This window comes from Opisthocomus hoazin, chromosome 4 (genome assembly GCF_030867145.1).
Source record: "Opisthocomus hoazin isolate bOpiHoa1 chromosome 4, bOpiHoa1.hap1, whole genome shotgun sequence".
In the NCBI taxonomy this organism is placed as follows: Eukaryota; Metazoa; Chordata; class Aves; order Opisthocomiformes; family Opisthocomidae; genus Opisthocomus; species Opisthocomus hoazin.
Genome location: NC_134417.1, coordinates 23,803,728 through 23,823,272, shown reverse-complemented (window position 1 = coordinate 23,823,272; position 19,545 = coordinate 23,803,728). Strand labels below are relative to the sequence as shown.

The window sequence follows — 19,545 nt, the reverse complement described above, 5'->3', positions numbered from 1 at the left end:
GTCGTCTCGGCCGCCGCCGCCGCCGTCTCCGCAGTGAGGTCACGGGTGGGCGGCGCGTCCGCCGCGCCGGGTCCGCTCCCACGGGGCTGCCGGAGCCCCCACGGGGTGAGCAACGGGGAGGGGGGCGCCTGAGGGGGCTGGGGCCGAGGCGGGGGCTGGGAGCGGCGGCGGGGAGGGAGCGCGGTGACGGGTACGGCGGCGTGGGGCGGGCGGGCGGGGGGGGGGGGGGTGTGAGCCGTGCCCGGCGGGGCTGAGGTGAGTCACGGCGCGGGAGGGAGGAGGGCGCGATGCGGAGTCCCGGGCCCTTCCGGGAAGGGGCTGCGGGGCGAGGGGCCGGCTCCCGGGCGGAGGGGCCCTCCTGCCCGCCGAGACCCCGTCCTTCAGGCGGCCGCGGCCCGGCGGGCGGGGAAGGCAGCGCTCCGGGGGGCTGGCCGCCGGCTGCGCCCGGTCCCGGTGAACCGGGAGCCGTAGCCCTGCTCTGACCCCGCTGACTGGCGTTCTGGCGTTGCTGGTGACCGGCCTCCGTCTCTCTCCGCAGGCCGGCTGGCGGGACGGGCAGAGCTCCGCTGGCACAAGCCGTGGCGTCAGCCCATGGCCTGGTTCTCACCGCTGTCACCGGTATCGCGGGGTGGGAGAGCCCTGACACACACCGGTGACATCTGTGCCAAAGGTGACTCCACAGGGACGTTCGGTTTTTGGCCGGCGATCTGGGCCAGCCTTTAATTTGGGGGTTTATTTGTGAACCGCCGTAGTCACTCCTGCGGTGGTGGTGAAGTCGTGAAGTTGGCAGCGCGGTAAAGCCAATCCTTCGGGTCATGTTTGATCTCCGGCAGCTGAAAGTGCCGAATAAAATTTTCATGCGACTTTAACTACGTTTTGGGATTGATGGCATTAAGATCAGCATTCTTCAAACTGAGACCATTTTTCTATTTTAGTATTGAAATAGAGACTTATTTGAAAAGACAGTATATTTTTTAAAGGAAAAAATGATCGAGGCTGGACACTTTTGCATCAACGCTTCGTTTTTTACTAATTTGCTGTACAAGATTACTGTGTAAAATAGGGTATGAAGAGAAGCCTTTTGTATACACATTGCGGTGGGGTTTTTATACGAGAAAATTGAACAAATAACTATAAAAGAAAAATTTGTGTAACCTCTCTGTTATTAATTTTATGATATTACATGCAAAATGGGTTACAGTTTTTATTATTGGAGGCTGAAGAAGTAACGTTTTACTGAAAGGAGTGTAAAACTTGGTGTGCCTGAGGTGATCAAGGTCACTTGAAATTGGTTTTTTTTGTATGAACAAGCAGGAAAATGCGTATTCAAGACTGACTTAATTAAAGTTCTGGTGTTTAGCTATGGAAAGCCCACAGATAAACTTCCCTCTAGGTCTAGTTTCAGACCAAAAAAGGAGTGGGATCCAAGAGGATGGGAGTCCTCCATTAAAAAAAGCGATGACAGATACACATGTAAGTAGCAAAGTACGAGTTGCGATAAATAAATTGCCAACAATAAAGAAGGAAAACTTGGACGAATATGACGAAACTCCTGTGGAGGCTGATGCGGAAGCCGCCAAGCCAAACAGTACTTCGCTATGTGAGCCTTTGAATTTAAATCCAGGTTTGAAACACACGTTGGCACAGTTCCACTTAAGCAGCCAGAGTTCACTGGGTGGACCGGCAGCTTTTTCAGCTCGTTATTCCCAGGAAAGTATGTCGCCCACTGTCTTCTTGCCTCTTCCGTCGCCGCAAATACTTTCTGGCCCACTGCTCATTCCTCCGGACAGCTCCACGGAACTCACCCAGACTATGCTGGAGGGGGAATCTATCTCTTGTTTTAAAGTCGGAGGAGAAAAAAGACTTTGCCTGCCTCAAGTGTTGAATTCAGTTCTCCGAGACTTTTCGTTGCAACAGATCAATACAGTGTGTGACGAACTGTACATCTACTGCTCAAGGTGCACTTCCGACCAGCTTCATATTCTGAAGGTTTTGGGAATTCTTCCATTTAATGCTCCATCCTGTGGGCTAATTACGCTGACTGATGCTCAGAGACTATGCAATGCTTTACTACGTCCTCGCACTTTTCCGCAAAACGGCAGTTTTCTCCCTGGTAAGAACAGCTTGGCCCAACTGAAAGAGACTGGCAGTGCCTTTGAAGTCGAGCATGAATGCCTGGGCAAGTGCCAGGGGTTGTTTGCACCTCAGTTCTACCTTGCGCCGGATGACCCGTGTATCCAGTGTTTGGAGTGCTACGGGATGTTCTCCCCCCAGACGTTTGTGATGCACTCGCACAGATCCCCAGACAAGAGGACCTGCCACTGGGGGTTTGAATCGGCCAAGTGGCACTACTACCTGCATATTAACCAAAAATACCTGGGAACTTCGGAGGAGCGGGAACTGAAGCATCTCTTGGAGGAAATGAAGGAGAAATTTAGCGAGAAAAGTCAGAAAAGAACTCGGTCCAAAGTAAGTTCACCTGCTCTTGTAAAACTCCCAAATCTCTCTGCGCTCACACGTAAATACTTGTTTCAGAAGTGCATTGCTTGCCTTTTGTAAATTGGAATGCGTGTCGCATCAAGCCTAAGTTAAATTTGTGAGAGAGCTTCACCGTTTCTCATTAAAAGATGCGGTAATTTCTTTCTTCTTTGGGCTGCAGGTAACTTCATTCCAGCTGGTTTGGCTTTGTTGGTTCTTGTTCTGTTTTAAAGTATGCAGTCTCTGGAAAATTCAGAGCTATTGTGGAAATTTTTGTTCTCCCATTTGACCTCTGAGTATGTGTTACGCGGTGTGTGTTGCAGCAGCTGAGCAAAGCAGAAAGGAGCTTGAAAATCAAGTATTATGAATTAATTCTTCATTTGTTATTTTTACTTCAGCACACACACGTGCGGTGTATGGAAACCTGGCTTGCTAACCACCCATCTCATGACTTTGCATGCAGGGTGATGGTGCATTGATAAGTTGCTATTTAGAAGCCCAAAGTCTGCTTGTTCAGCAGTAGCTTTCTGTTTAAGCCACTTGTGTAGAGAAACGTGCCAAAAAGAGGGGGTTTTAAACAGCTCAAGTAATGAGCTGTAGGCCGGTATCTTTGACAATGGTTAATAATAGATGTTGTATTTTTTCCTAAAATATTGCTGTAAGTCTGTGCTGTGGTTCAAAAATACAGAGATTATTTTTCCCCTAAAGAGCTTCTGCTTCAAATAATAAGGCAAGCACTAGATAAGTATTGGACATCATAGATGTTTCCATTCATAGAAAGTACAATTTTGGGGGTATAATGTAAACTTAAGAGGTTTTTAAATGGTTTCTGCCCTGTGACAATGTTCCTTTTCAGCGCTTTTGGCATTTATATGTCTGTTTGATGGCTGCTGTTTTGATAATATATCCAGTTTGCATGTTGAATGTTTTGTGGTTGATTTCAAAATAGCAGCAAGAGCAGTCCAGATGGTTGAGCCCGTAAAGGTGTGCGAGAAGTGGACACCTTTCAGCATAAACTTCTGAAAACTTGCTATTGCAGAAAGGCCTACTGTAATAACAGGTATTTTTGTGGTTGTACCAGTCTACAGTAAGGGATTTTAGAACAAAATTTGCATGAAAGTCTGCAGTGTGGCATGCTTCCATGTGATGAATTAGTTGAAGATACAGACAAGTTCATTGCAAGGAGACTTTGCTTTTCCTCTGATAAAGACCTGGCAGTCTTCATCCTTGCAATGCCAGTGTAGGTAATAAACTATAATGTGGTGGATGGATGAGTGGAAGTAGTCTTCCACGTTCGTACCTATAGTGCTCCTTCCTTTTTCATAGTAGCAGATTTCAGACCACGCAATCTTTCATGTGTACAGATCAAAAAACCAGCTGAAATTAGCAGTAACAGTAATTTGGACTGGACCAGTGCAAATGAGATACAAAAACTTTCTGGAGTCTTCTGTTGCAGACCCATGTAATTCTTTCTTACAAAGCAGCATATGAAATATGAGAAACCGTGGAAACTGTGAGTTTGCTTTTTTTGTCCCATGGATGTTTGTCTGGAAAGCACAAAAGATTAGAAGAGTTTAGTAGGGGAGTGTTGGAGCACAGCCCCTGTTTTCTTGTCCTGGGGAACCGTGGTCTGCTTTCTTTCCCTCATTTCTGTGGCGTACAACGTGTAGACATTCCCTTTTCTTACACTCCTAGGGAGATTTATTTGCAGGATGTTCCATTTGCCGTTCTGTCACCTTCTTACCACCTTTGCTGAGTCAGTCCTCAGAAGTGCCAGCTCATCTTTGAGGTTTCTTTGGAGGGCCAAGGAAGAGCAGTTGATGTTGGCTAGGTCTTTGTCCATCCAGTAATAATAAATTGTTAATTACATCCTGTAGTCTTTGGTGCATCCTAGATGCTGTGCACTGCCTTTCTCCTTAGCATTTCCCGCTGAGTTTACTCACCTCAAAAAGCAAGTACGCGTTTGCTTTCATTATTTTAAAAGCAGACAATGGAGGCCCTCACCTGCTGTACTCACAAGGTTAATTCCTTCTGTTCTTTGTGCTAATGAGAAAGCTGTAAGCTGTATATTTGATTGTCACAGATTTTCTCCTTTTCCGTTGAGTTTTAGACTGCAGTGTGACATCCACTTGCTCTGCAACGGAGCAGCTGTCGCTGAGCCGCATTCGCTTTGACTTTGTGACAGCTTCTGATAATTGCTCTGCACTAGAACTTTGTCTTCCTTCTCAGACGAAGTCCTTGAGTTGGTCACCGTGCATGGGGAGAAGCTCGCCATGTGGAGAGTTACCGTTTCTTCTGAGCATTTTTATAAATCCCATCTCCACTAAAACTGCAGGCTTAATGATTAGGCTGAAACTACTACTTATCTGTATTTTTTTTTTTCTTAAAAAACAGCTTTGTACAACTAGCTTTAGAAGAAAAATAAGGCGTACTTTCATGTAGCCCTTTCAAACAATTTAGGTAGAAGTCATTCAATGAATTTCAAGTTTACTTGGATATATTGCATTTACATAATTCTTTAAGAGCATCTAAACTAAACAGATTGTTAGGTAAAGAAATATACCTGTACATGTTGAAGTAGATGCTTTATCTCTGTTCTATTAACCTGTATGATGAGGGAGGAATAGGGTTAGAAAAAGATTTAATGTTTATTTACAATTATCTTTCGTTTTCTTTCCTAAGTAAAAATTTGATTGCATGTTATGTAATTCATTTGCAAAATGCACGCTGATGGGTAGACACTACAGCTGGTTTCCATTTGAAATAGGTGGGAATGTAAATATCTGACCTGGTAGCTTGAAAATACAGGTTATGTGATACATAATTCCATAAATATACAAACATGTTAAAATGTGAGTCCTAAAAGATGGACAAGATGTGATTCAGAAGTTAAAATTGGATTACTGTGGACTAGCTATAATATAAGTAGAAGAATATATGTACATTATTTAAATTATTAGAATGATCTGCACAAGCAGAAAAAACTTGAGAAGTGTCAGGATGAGGTCATTTTTCATTTGCTGTGTTTCAAATCTTTATTATTTAAAGGCTTGATTATGAATTTACTATTCTGGAGCTGAGCTTTCTTGTGCCCCGTCCTTTCTATCGGCATTGGAAGTGATTTGAGGCACTGCAGGGGTCGAGTTAAATTTCAGTTTCATTGCTAGAGCTGAATTTAGTGGGCTGGAAGTTTTGAGCAGGACATTGTAGGTGGGATTTGGTCTTTCTCATTCTCAAGTGGCATTGGATTCTGCAGACCTTGATATTAGCCACACCTGTGTAATTGGGTACTCTCTTGACTGCCAGAGACTAAATTCTGTGACAGTGTATTTCAGGGTGTGTAAATATAAACTTTTCTGATGTATGTTAGCATGCTAGATGAAGCTTTCCATACAGTAGGATATTTTATTTTAGCTTTATGGGCTTTTCATTTTTTTTTTTTTTCAATTGAGCACCTTTCCAGAGGTACTGGGTCTGGCTGCCGTGGTGTTAACTTTCTCCATAGCAGCTGGTATGGTGTGGTGCTTTGGATTTGCGGCTAAAACAGTGTTGGTAACACCCCGGTGTTCTGACTGCCACTGAGCAGTGCTTGGGCAGTGTCAATGCTTTCTGTTTCGTACTCAGACCCTGCAGCAAGTAGGCTGGGGGTGGGCAAGAGACCAGCAGGGGCCAGAGAGAGACTCTGTACTTTAGAATGTCATGCTCAGCAATAAAAACTGGGATATAAGGAGAAGAAAGAAGGTCTTGGCATCCGAGGTGGATGCTGTTTGGAGACTGGCTGGGCATCAGTCTGCCTGTGGGAGGTGGTGAGCAACAACCTTTGCTTCACTTGGTTGGCTTTTTTTTTTTCTTTTTTTTTAAATCTTTCCTTCACCTATTAAATTGTCTTTATCTGGAGCCGTGAGCTTTATTGCTTTTGTCCCCATCCCCTGGGGGTGGTGGTGCTTGGCTGTGTGGGTGCTTGGCTGCTGGTTGGAGTCAACCAACCACACCTTACCCGAAAACCCACTTCCCAGGGCTATTTTAATACAATGAAATTAAGAATCAATTTCTTAGCTATGAGTCTTGTTAAATATATGAGGAGACACCTTTCACTTGAAGTTAGTAGTAACTTTGCAGCGGAGCACGAAGTATCACCAGTAACTTTGACAAAGAGCAATTCCAAAACAGTTTATTGGGACAAACAGAACAAGAATTGGTATCCAAATACAAAATGCACAGAAGTTTTCCAAGATTATGTATGCTGATGCATCTGGATTAATTTTGTTTGTTACTACAAAGGAAATAGAGCTGCCGTGTTGCTGCAGCAGCTTTGCCAGCTTCTGTAATAAGAATTTGTGACAACAAAAGAAAGTTCTGTCTCTCAAACACTCGTAATTGTTCCATTTTATTCATAGGTTTTATGCTTTTATTTTGTAATAAAGTATCTGGCAAGTGCTTACTGTGATGTGGAGACTTCATTGCAAAAGGCTCCTACAGCCTTTTGAGAATCCTAGTTTCAGCTTTCTGCAGCACACCTCTGGCAGAGTGCTGGAAACTCGACAGAGCTTTCGTGTAGGTTTGTAAAGAGATTTTCTTTTAATTTCATTGCTACTTCACCCTTAATGGGAAATTGGAGATCAAAGAAACTTCTGTGGCTTGCGTCACCCTGCATCTCTGCCAAAGACTCTGCATTTTCCAGTACTCCAGCTTTTCTGGTGTGTATGTATTAATGGTGCAAATGCCATTCCACTGAGGAGCGTGGAATGTACGCATCTTCCAGTTACCAGTTTATTACCTTTACTTTAGGCAGATTCACAGCAGAGCCTGGACTTGTCGCAGTGGTATCCAGTTATCAAGCAAGAAGCAGAAACTGATCCTCAGCCACCCTCCTTTCTCCATCCCAGGTAACTGAATTTCCTGTGCAGAACTATGAGCACCATATGTACGAGTTAAATACTTTTGGCTATTTAAACATAATTTCAACTGAAAAAAAAGTACTTGCAACCTGAACTGTTAGGAAAACTCCAAGGGATTGCACAAGAATAACTGAACCCTAATTTTTTATGCGTTTCTTGGTGTAAATATTAATGAACTGCTTATGAGTGATTTTTGGTATGAGACTCAAGCTGTGATCTACGAGTGTTCTTCAGTAGCAATACAATTGAAATGTAATTACATTTTCCTTTTACAGAGTAGAAATGACAGAAGGTATTTTTTGATCTTTCCTATTATAACGTAATGCATGCATGTGGAAGGCTGCCTAGGGCCTATTTACCATGAGTGCAACTTGATTTCCTTTCAAAAAAGACTTGTAAAAGGAGTTTGAAGACTTCACACTGGAACATAGCTACCACTGAACTGTCTGTTTGTTAGTTTCCTGGTTTTAGAAACCAGGTGCATTTCCTTAACTTAGTACAAAGTTTATCATCTGCATCAATGAGGGAATTGTTTTTTCTTGACATACATCTTACCCTCATCCCTGTGTGGTTATGCATTTACCGTATACGGGCGAGATCAGCCTCTTTTGCGAGCAGCATGCAGTAAAGCAACACGTGCATCAAACTGGTTCCCATGCAGACAAGTGAATGGTGGAACTGCTGTGATTGTCCCTTGGTTTGCTGTTTCTGTTGGTGCCTTCCTTCAGAACTAGGAGAAAGGAAGGCGCTGAAGACAACAATGTTGACTCCAGCATCGTGACATGGGTTATCTTGGCACTGACCTTAACACATCTGGCACTCTTCCCTCTGTACTAGACAAAAGCTGAGTGGCTGGCTTAGGGTGGTACAGGAGGATGCTCCTAGGAGTCCGGGAGCTGTGAAAGTCCAGACAGACTGTTCAATATTTGTGAGAAGGAAGGTCCAGCATTGATCTCAGACATGCCCCAGCACTGTCAGTACACAGCTTTGCTATTGAAAGAGTGATATGCTCGTCGCCGCTACACTGATCGCTTCCCTCGTCCTCTGTTGCTAATATAAGGATTGTGAAAGTGCTGGAGAGTCTGGATTCAGTGGCATTCGAATTTCACTCTTTGTATGTAATTGAACACTTCATATGATTTTCTATAGGTTTTTTTTATCAGCCATGTTTGAAAAATCCTCGTGTTTGATAGCCTCAAAACCTTGTCTAGATAATCTACTTAGTAAAGATTAAGTGGATCATCAGGATTTCCTTTTGCATAGGAAAAATTTAAAGAGGACGTGCTTATTTTTCATTGAAACCTTTACAGTTTAAAATGACGTTAAATTAAACGTACTGCCCTCTACCAGTTATTGTTTATTATGCCTTACCTTTCATTCTTTATTTTATTATTCTACTGTTTCAGTTACTACCTTTATATGTGTGATAAAGTGGTTGCCCCAAATGTATCTCTTGCATCACAATATAAAGATGTTTCAAAAACAACAGTCAAAGCTTCAGAAGTAATTAAATACTCACCTGGACAGTCAGAGAAGAAGCTCAGTAGTGGAAAGCACAAAAAAGCTGCCTCCTATCCAGAGCTTTCTCTTGAAGAACAGGAAAAAATTGACTTGAAAACTGGTGTGGAGCAGCATAAACGTTTAGGTAAGTAGTGGAAAATCACATTGTAGTCTTTTCAATGTTTATACCATATAATTTTGGAAAGCTCAACACCAAGCTAGTATTTTGTGGTGTCACTTCAGTTTTCTAAAAATTCTTTTGATGGTTTTGTAATCTTCCATGTTCTTCGCATTTTTTCACTCCGGAAGCTTAATTTTCTGTGATTATTGTGCTATGTTCTTTTCTGTGCAGATCCAGCTGTCTCAACTCGTTCTGCAAGAGGTGGAAAATCTGAACGTATTTCTTCCAAAATCGCTAGAGATGCTAGCCGAGTTGAAGTGGGAAATGACGCGCGAACCTTGTCCCCCACTCTCATGAAAGACATCAGCTGCGAAGATGACAAGGGGAGGATCATGGAAGAAGTGATGAAAACCTACATGAAACAGCAAGAAAAACTAAATACTATTTTGCGGAGGAAACAGCAGCTTCAAATGGTACAGTGCCAATCTGAGTGCATTTCACTTTTGTCCTCAGAAAACTGGTTGGTTCTAGAATCAATAGCACAGATTACATTTATTTATAAACACCAAAACACACAGATAATTCACCCCCCGGCTTGAATCCAGACACCAAATTTTTAATATCCCTTAGGCTCAGTAGGTTCAAGTCCACTATTAATTGGTGCCTTTTCAGTTTGCAACTACTCTGTTCAAGCAGCTCCTGCTTTTATTTTATCCATATGAAAACTACTTCTTTCACTTTAAAATGTTCACCAAACATTTAACTATTTTGGCAAATATAGTTTAAGTCCTCTAAAATTTCTCAGTTTTCAGGATTTTAAAGATGCAGACATCAATATTCTAGAAATGATTTAATCGCTGCCCTGTATAAAGAAGGCTACCACCTTCCTATTTCTATTTGATAAGCCCTTGTTTTTAGGGGGGGTTTACTGTTTTGTTTTGTTGGTTTTTTTTAATAATGGATGGCCTTAGAAGCTAGTGTCCACTTGTGATTTTGCCTCATTTCTGTTTTCTGCAATAACATCCTGTCTTTGCTTCTTACATTCATATGCCAGACCTGGTGGTTTGTTTTATTTTATTTAACGTTAAGCTCGGAATCTGTGAGCTCAGATAGGACCCTAGAGCTGCTACTTTGAAGTTGTTCTGCTGTTGGAAGTAAAGCCTGTAGATAAGTTAAAAAAAAACAATACACAAAGAGTTAAAAAAAATATCAAAATGCTAGTGGAAAACGAAATCAAACACAGTTATTCTGTTTTCTGATAATCCATTTCTTTCATCTTCAAAGTATATTTTAGTAAATCAGTGCTGCTGCTTCTTGAGGTTCACTGCTGGAAGTTGTGAATCTGATTCTGGAAGCTCCATGTACTTGGAAGTATAAATAATTTCTTTATATTGAAATGTCTGCTACAGAGTTCAAGGCAACCATTGATAAGTAAATAATATTATCAGGCTATTGTTATCGGTAGATAAATGTGCTCTCTTTGGCCTCGTTGTTTCCAGATAAACATTTAAATTCATTTTTTTACTTTTCCGGTCTTAGAACCAAGGTGTATGTGATCTTGATTTTTCTTGACAGGAAGTGGAAATGTTAAGCAACTCTAAAGCTATGAAGGAATTAACTGAAGAACAGCAGAATTTACAAAAAGAACTCGAATGTTTGCAAACAGAGCATGCTCAAAGAATGGAAGAATTTTATTTTGAGCAGAGAGACTTGGAGAAAAAACTGGACCAAGTGATGAAGCAAAAGTGTAGCTGTGACTCCAATTTAGAAAAAGACAAAGAAGCTGAATATGCAGCACAGGTGAGAAAGAAAAGTTTGTTTCAAACCAAACCGTATTTAGTGTATCAGGAAAGTGTGAAGCTGTTGCTCAGCCACTTTAAGGTTTCGTCTTTTCTGTGTGTACTGATATCATAGACTCATACCTAAATAGGTCACAGTGACAGCAATATTTATTTCCCTGTCTCTTGATTGAAACTGAGGTAGAATGCAACTTACAGAAACATTTCACCTGTCAAGTGTTAGTTGTAAGAATAAGCTATTTGTCTTTTTCTTCCTTTTATGGTAAAAAAAAATCCATACCTATTAACCACTTTTTTGTCACGTTAGTAGCATACCATGCTGCTTTTTCTGTTCCTTGGTAGAATATGCTGCACTATCTGATGACCCCCCCCTTCTGTGCTCTGTCAAAGCATTTGGAAATGAAAATCATGCTTTTGTCTTCCGTTTCTGCCTCTTGAGTTCATATGTCAAAACCTACGGAGACATTTTTTCTTTCTTTTCAACTTTTACTATTGCTTTCTTCATGTTGGAGGTTATTGATGTCATTCAAATGGGAAATATCTAGTTAATGCCAAAGGGAGCCTTGGAATGCGCCTCTTCAGAATCGGTTGCAGTTATGATTAAGTGTATACGGATGTGTTTTGTACTGTGTCACAGAAAACTAGTCTTCACAGGTCTGTTTTTTTTTAAAGTAAACAAAATCTGAAACTGAAGCTCAGAAAAGCTTTGTGGTTATTTGATCATAGCTGTGTGTATTTCCTGTTCTTAGTGTCTCAAACTAAGAAGCAGGAAGTACTTGAGAGACAGGTTTTGGTATTTTTCGGGAGTAGGGCAGAAACTAGTGTAGTAAATCCTTCTCATTAATTTAATTTCATGGCATCTCACTCCACAGATTCCTAGCCTTTGCTGCCAGAAATAATCCTCTCTAAGGCCTGGTTTACTAAACATCTGGTACAAGCCCTGTTACTGCAAGTAGCAACATGTTCTAATTTATGAAGATAATCATGTATAGCGTGTTTATATGATGTAGCTTACTTTCCTTAGAGGGTAAAAACCATAGGTTGTTCCCCAAGGAGAAAATGGTTGATTGTTTCTTTTGAAGTTAGACTTTGAAAACTTAAATCCATTCCTTGCATCAAAGTTTACTCTGTTATTACTTGTGTGGTAGAGCTATTCGCAACATAACAATTTGAACATTTTTCTCCATTTATCACATCTTACTATAGATTTTGGACACTAGGTTCCAAGCAGTTGTCAGAAGTACCCGAGTTAAACAGAGGTCCTGGCAACAGGTAACTTCCTCAAGCTGTGTATACAGCATTGAAAAAAAGCCTTAATCCGATGTCCTCTTGAAGGGGTTGCCTAGGCTGCTCTTTCTCTCTGAGAACTGTGGACTGGGAGGAACCTGCTTTGTACATTAAACAAAATTAATAATTTGGGATCTGGAACTCGTTTAAATGTCTGTCCTTACTTCTAGGCCTGCCTGAAGATGCACTAAGTGTCTTCCCCCCCCTTTTTGACTTCTCTGTTTAATTGTTGCTTTACCCTGTCAATCACGATAGAGGAGTATAACCAGTGCTGGAACCTTCCCTTAGAGCTGGAAATCAAAACTCAGCCAGAGATGCACTTACGTAGTACATGCTGTAACATGCAGGCAGTGGGCATTATCGTACTGCACCAGTTCACTTCATCAAAGCAGTGGAGTCGGAAGACTTACATTAATTTGCAAGCAAAATATTGCTAAGAACCTCTTAAATATTTCTGATTATGCTAAGAAGTGTTTAAATATTTCCAAGTATGCAAGTGGACATGAAGAGCCATGGAATGTGGTGTTTCTCTGAAATCAGCACAGCAGTTCTTTTGCCCAGTACGTTTTACAGCCATTGGTGAGCACTGGTGATCCTATATGCTCCTGTGTCTTTCATTCTCATGAGCAGTCTTCCTCCTTTTCAGTGAGATGTATGCTTAGTGATGATTTAGATCTGATAGATACCCATCATTAAAAAGGCAGATGGATTTTTTTAGGTTGTGAGGTCTTTTTGTAAGAAATAACCCTTTAAATCAATGGTAGAAAAGATAACTGATTTCCAGTCTCCTCCCTGTTTTGACTGCTGGTAATATACATATGAGCAATGTCACAGTATCTTTCCTACACTTAAAAAATTCATCAGACGTTTCCAGATCTCACAGTAAATAAGTTTTAATGACACTCCAGCAAGTCTGAGTTTTACTGCACTCCAAAGATGAAAACTTTATTTAAGTTCTGTGTTTAAACACAAGATACTTCACAAAAAATTCTGGGTGGACTCCTGTTTATAGTTGAACACATGCATAAATGCACAGGCAGTTAGGTTCAAGATTTTGTGAATCTCATTTCTGTTAATTCTGTTTCATTTATACTAAAGGATATCAGAAGACAGTGTTGGTGGTTTTGTTTGTTCTAGAAATGCATTCATGCTTTAAAATAAAGATGTAATATTTTGTCAGGTAAGAGAAATGAACCTGGGAAATGAAAAAGTGCTATTTATTCTGGGATTTGTGAAACATCTGATGCAGACATCATCGCAATCTTCCTAACAACTTATATGTATTATTGAAATGGTCTAGTGTGACAGTTCATATAGCTACAATTTATATGTAATTAAAAATTAGACTTTCCTGGTTTTTAGTTATAGTAGGATGTTCATGCAACTGTGCATATTGATGTCATGTGCTGAAGGTGTAGTAGGTAACTGCATAACTCTTGATAACTGTAGAAGATGAGCTGATCAATACTGGTGAACTGAAATATTTATCTGATGCATAGGGTGGTCATCACTGGCACCTTGAAATGAATAGCTGATGTTCACAGATAAGTTTGCTAAACTTTGCTCTGCCTCTCTGTCTCTCCTCTATTTTACAGCTAGCGGAATTGAGACAGAGATTGGATCATGCAGAGGCAGACAGACAAGAGCTTCAAGATGAACTGAGACAAGAACGAGAGGCAAGGGAAAAGTTGGAGATGATGATAAAGGAATTGAAGCTACAGATCTTGAAGTCTTCAAAAAATGGGAAAGGAAAATAGAAATTGGACGAGGAAGCATGACTGCGTCCTTCAAACAGGGTGTTTTGGTTTTTAATGAATTGTGAGCGGTTCTGTGCGATGAGAAAAAGTATTCTCTCCAGATTTCTATTTCCCAGACAAGACCAGATGAAGATATACATATATATAAATAAATAGAGATAGATAGGTATACATTTTTAGATTTTCCTAACCAATGAAAATCTGCATTTATTTGTACTGGTGTTTTTCTCAACCAATGAAAAATACGAAACTCTTGATTTAGAGTGACCAGTTTCTGTCTATTTCTAATGCACTCTTGAGGACTCTATCCCTTTTAACATTGTCTATTAAAATATATGTGATGATCTTTACTTTGCTATCAATTGCACATCCAGTTATAAAAGTACATTAAAAACATTATGAATTCTTCAAGGTCAAAAATAGTTCGGATTTCAGTGAGAATTATATGTTCTCGACCTGGGGAAAGTAAAGGCAGCTTTTCATCTGTAAGGTAATACTCCAAATCACCACAATGATAGATCATTGATCATCGGAAAGTGATTTACCAGCGTGAGTTTTTCCCATAATTTCATTGTGTGAAGTCAAGCTGATCCTATCAGTATTTTGTATTTAACATCTCGTTATCAATCTAGAGAGTTTCAGAGCCAGCATTTGCTTGCCGTGCTGGAAGAAGGAAACGTTACAGGTTTTTTGTAAATTAAAAAATTTACAATTACAATGGAAACTTCGCAAATTAAAAATTCACATATTTTCCTTTGTTTTCTACTATATAGTAGGTATGAAAAAAACGTTAATAAAAGGCTTAAAGGTGGGGCTATTCCTTCTAGAAACCGAGAAAGCTTGACTTAACAGGTTTTCAGATACTAACGCTTTCAAGAAAAATGGTATTTATTAAAAAATATATATTAGTTTCTTTAGTACCCTAAGCCTCCACACTTTGAGCTTCTTGCCAACTTGTGGATTTTTCTTTCATTATATAGAACAGGCCTTAACTGACATTGCGATAATAGCTTAAAAAATAAAGTTCTGAGATACGGCACTTTGAAAATCATTTTGATAGTCTCTGTATTTGAATGGCATGGTAATGTTACCATGAATTAAGAAATACAGCATGTTTGTTAAGCTATAATGTTTGAAAATGTGTAATTGTACAGAATTACTGCTTTATGTATATATAATGTTTGAGTACTTCAGAAGTCTGGTTCCTAGTGGGTTAAATGCATGACTAGAAAGTTGGATGAAGAAATAATTTTTTGCACTTCTCTCCAAAAGGTTTTATACAGCTGACAGATGTCAGCTGATGATGTCAGTGACTAGGAATATTGTAGTAGTTCTAGTATTTCACTACGTAATTTTAAACTGTGCTTTAGCTTCTGTTTTTGAGGTACTTAGGTTTATTATTTTCTTAGTAATTTAGTTAATTTTGGATGAAACCACTAGTAAAATCCTACATTGTTTATTTTTTTTGCTGAACTAGTAAAACTGAGAACTTTTGAGTTCTTTTTTGTTTCTCTTTTAGTGGTATTACAGGACTGAATACCACAGAGAAAGATAAAATTGCACATATCTTTGAATGAGAAATGAGGTGGTAAATTAAATGTCATGGAGTCATAGGATGGTTCTTTTATAGCTGTGTACATTTTTGTTTATGAACCCTGTGTCATATTTACACTGACAATTAAAGCAGGTCAGATGAAAGAAATATCAAACAATTTTCTTTGTCAGTGTTGTTCAGAAAAAAGGACCCAGATTATGTTTTTTCCCTTCTTAAACTCCACCTCCAAATTTTTGCTTGAAGGAAAAAAAAAAAAAAAAAAAAGGCAAAAGCCAGTCTTTGCAGCATGGTTTGGAAGGAAAGGTGCTGACTGTAAATGATTCTGGTTGTGTATGCACCATGTGCTTTAAAAACACAATGTTTTATTGTAACCGCCACCAAAACCATGGCTATAGGTTGAGTAGGCGAGAGTGGCGATAAAAGTGTGGTTATTAGGGAACGGAGCTTGAAGTAGTCCAACTTGGTGGGCAGAACCTACGTTGGATTGGCAAGGCGGGCAAGTGAGGAAACACCGTCCTGGGAAACAGAAACGCTTCGTCCGGGCGTTGTTGCAGGCTCAAAAGAGACCGTTTCTAGTTGCTTTTCAGCATCAGTGTTTTGAACCAGACTTGTTCAATTGTCAGTGTAGGTAAGGCCATACAGACTCTTAATACAGCCGCAGTGACTAATTTACCACAGTATTTATAGCTTAGCTGTTGAATGTATGGAATCCTCATGGGATTATTATATTAGGATACTCTATATTCCGTTTCCATTCAGGTCTTTTCTATGTTACGTGAATTCCGCTCAAATTTCCCCTTTTGCCAGCGGTTGAACTTCAGCGGTGACAGTTGCAGAGGAGTACTGGTATAGCTCGGGTGCCTCAGCCAGTGCTTCAGCCAGCTGTTTACTGGTTTAGGCTGTAGGCTATTAAAATGCTGGGGGCCATAGTTTGTACAAATATTTTCATTGTTGCAAGAACTCGAGCATCTATATGAAGTTTTAGCAATTCCAGCTGCAGATAAGGCCTCCTAATTGTTTTAAAACATCTGTCTGAAAAAGCTAATGGAACGTTTATTAAAATGACTTTAACTTTGTAAATATTCCATTTAGTTAATCTGAAGTTAGAATACCTTTGAAAATATTGTAATCCTCTTCAAATTCTTAAATATTACTTTCAGGCTCTTTACAAAACATAAATAATTTTCATATGTGTAGACTTAATTTTATACTGATTTTAAGTAATAATGTATACATAAATGTGCCATAGATTTTGTGTGTTCACAGTCTTTGAAAGATAGTTTTTTAGTAAATTGTAAATAATACTGTATAAGTTCTAGAAGAAATACATGTTGACTTTTTTCCACTACCTTAAACTAGTTATATTGAATGGTTTTTTTACAGCCTAACACAGGAACTTGGAATGCACACTTAAGGGCCCTCACATAAGTGCACACTTAATGGTAGAAACGAATTCTGTCGTTAGGTCCTTGCTTTTAGTCATAGCATGCTCATTTTATGTATTACTGTTTGTTTTGCTCTCAGTTATTGCTTGCTGATTTTTCAGGCAGGACATTGTTTTGCCAGATAGTTGTGACATGAAGCCTTTAGGAAAAAATCCTAAAATTGTCCGTGATCTTGACAGTTGCATTATTAAACACCTAGACCAAGATCAAAGTTGCCTAGTGCGCCTTTCGGAACAAGTAAGTAGGATTTGAGGTGAATATCTAGTTTGCTCCTGTACTTTTTTAGAAGAGAACTTTCACATGCTTTGTCTACTCTAATGAACAAAAAAATAGACGAGCTTAGAGAGTAAAACTCTTGCAATTTTGGCAGTCTGGAAGCACCCGCATAGCTGTGTATCCCTAGACGAAAGAGATTTTTATCTAAATCTCCAAACTTAACTAAGTCTGCGTTTTAGTTTTTGTAAAGCATATTGTTTAGCTTGAGTATTTAGATAAATGTAGTTATGTTTCACATTCTTGAACTAATTTTATTCTATATTTAATATATTAATAGCTTAGGTGTAAAATCATTTGTATATAGTAAAGGCATAATTCAATTAGTGAAGTAGGAAGTGTTGAATGGGAGCATAAAGCTACTGGTGGCCTGAAAAAAGAAGGCTTGGCCCATATTTTAGAAGTCACAACATTTTATTCATGCATTCTTGTTTTATATCAGGGGAGGGGATAGCTAGAATGTGTTATGAAATTTTCTGGAGAACTTTCCTAGCGTTAGTCGTGAAGTTGGCCTTGAAATGCTGTCATGGTCAGCTTCCTAGAATTCACTTGTTTGTAGAGTATATATTTTGACTGTCAGTAAAGATAACAACTTTGTATTTTTTCTGCACTTAATTCGTGTAATTAATCCACACAACAGACTTTTCTATAACATGGAAGTTGACAAAAGACATAATTACACCTACCTGTTAATCTGTGCTTGCAACATTTCAGTACTTTTATTTAAGCTGTCAATAGTCAGCAGCAGAAAGCCACAAATTTGTTTTCTTTTTGCTCGTTACCTTTGCAGTGTGAGTATTCATCAGTTTTCATTACAGAAAGCCTGTAGAATTTTCTGTTTGTTGCATATCTCTGTTTCAAAAGGACATGCGTTTTTTAGCTGTTGTGAACGTCAGCAGTTACAAATTACATGACAATTTTGTAGTTTGTCTCCATTACTTGTAAATTTTTTTTTTTCAGGGTTAGTGGTTCAGTTGGGAAATGCTTGAAAAATGAGTTTTAAGCACTTCATCAAGCACAGCAAACAAATGGTATAAAATTTTGCTATTTGAAAATCAATTAAATGTAACAATAGAAATTGATTTTTTTTTCTTCAAATATAGATACCTCACTTAAAGGAAGCACAGCTGTACTGTATTTAATTCTAGGAAATAATAAAAAGGTCTAAAATATTTTGTTGCCATTATGTTGCTTTCTGTGATTGACAAAATCTGTTTTTATGTTTTCATACTCACTCTCCAAAGTATTTATTGATGTTGACATGCCAGTATAACTATGTTAGTAAATTACAGAAAGTAGCTGCAAAACAACAGAGTCTGTGTTAGTTCAAGGCAACAGGTTGAATGACTATTCTGAAACCATAGTAAAAACCTGCGAAAAACGGTCAGTGCATTCAACAATTTTTAATACTTTGCCAATGATGTACAGTCTTACTGTTAGAGTTGCTGTGGTTGCATTACATGACACACAAAACTGTCCTCTACCTCACGTGAGATTTAACAAATATTTTATATGGTTTTAGTAAGCAAGATGCATCTATCTGGTCACTTAGTTTACAAATTTTGAATTATATTTATTGAAACATGACATACTGTGCTCTTAGCTTATACCTCAATTGTATTTTGTGCTGTTATCCATTTTCATGCCTTGTAAATACCTGTATAGATTGTGGATTCAAAAACAAATAAAGAACTGTAATGTCAGAACACTTGCCTTCGTAATATTTTTGAACACTGACTTCTAAACTTGACTTTTTGGAAGGCATTTAACAGCGGTGCTTTTCTGAGGAGGACGCAGAGTCTTCCTTGCTTGGAGTACAGTGAATTAAAGCCTGATTACACTGTACTTTGTTAGCAGAACTCCCACTGCCTGCAGCAGGTCCCTGGTTTTCTAAAGGGCATTTTTAGCAAAATCTAAAGCTCTTACAGCTCTGTGAAGGTACTATTGACACCAAGATTTCTATGTATCTTGACATGTCGTTGGTGTTTATATGTGTAAATATAACCACTTGTGTATTCGGCATGTTCTGTAGTGCACAGCTTTTGTTGCTAGTTGTTTATTCGAGAGGTGTGCGAGTTGTTCATACCCCTCCTTAACAGCTTAGTAATGAACAGGGTAGAAATTCCACATCGCCATATAAAATGCTGAAATTTATATAAAGTTAAAATCAGAAATGAGAATTAGGCTTTATTTGCTGATGGAGATTATGCCCTACAGTGACTCTCAGAAGTTCTTAGTTTCTGTAAATCGCATGATTACATTGCTTAACGTTTTTGCCTACGATCGGGGAGCTGAAACAGCAGAAAATCCAGAAAAGAGAGAGGAAGGAGGCAAGAGGAAAAGAGGGAGCTGTTCGGTAAGGTGAACATGGATGAGCCTTCCATTTCAGGTTGAGCTTCCCCTGTGTATAACAATGGGCTACGTTCCATTGG

General features: G+C 39.4%; 1 protein-coding gene across 1 annotated transcript; it reads left to right on the top strand.

Moving 5' to 3' along the window:
• On the top strand, positions 1-18,807 carry SKIL (SKI like proto-oncogene). Its single transcript, XM_075418337.1, has 7 exons — positions 1-105; positions 539-2,469; positions 7,267-7,364; positions 8,783-9,021; positions 9,229-9,470; positions 10,573-10,797; positions 13,679-18,807. Exons 2-7 carry the CDS (start codon positions 1,363-1,365, stop codon positions 13,838-13,840), a joined length of 2,073 nt encoding a protein of 690 aa, XP_075274452.1. The 5' UTR covers positions 1-105; positions 539-1,362; the 3' UTR covers positions 13,841-18,807.
• Positions 18,808-19,545: the final 738 nt, after the last annotated feature.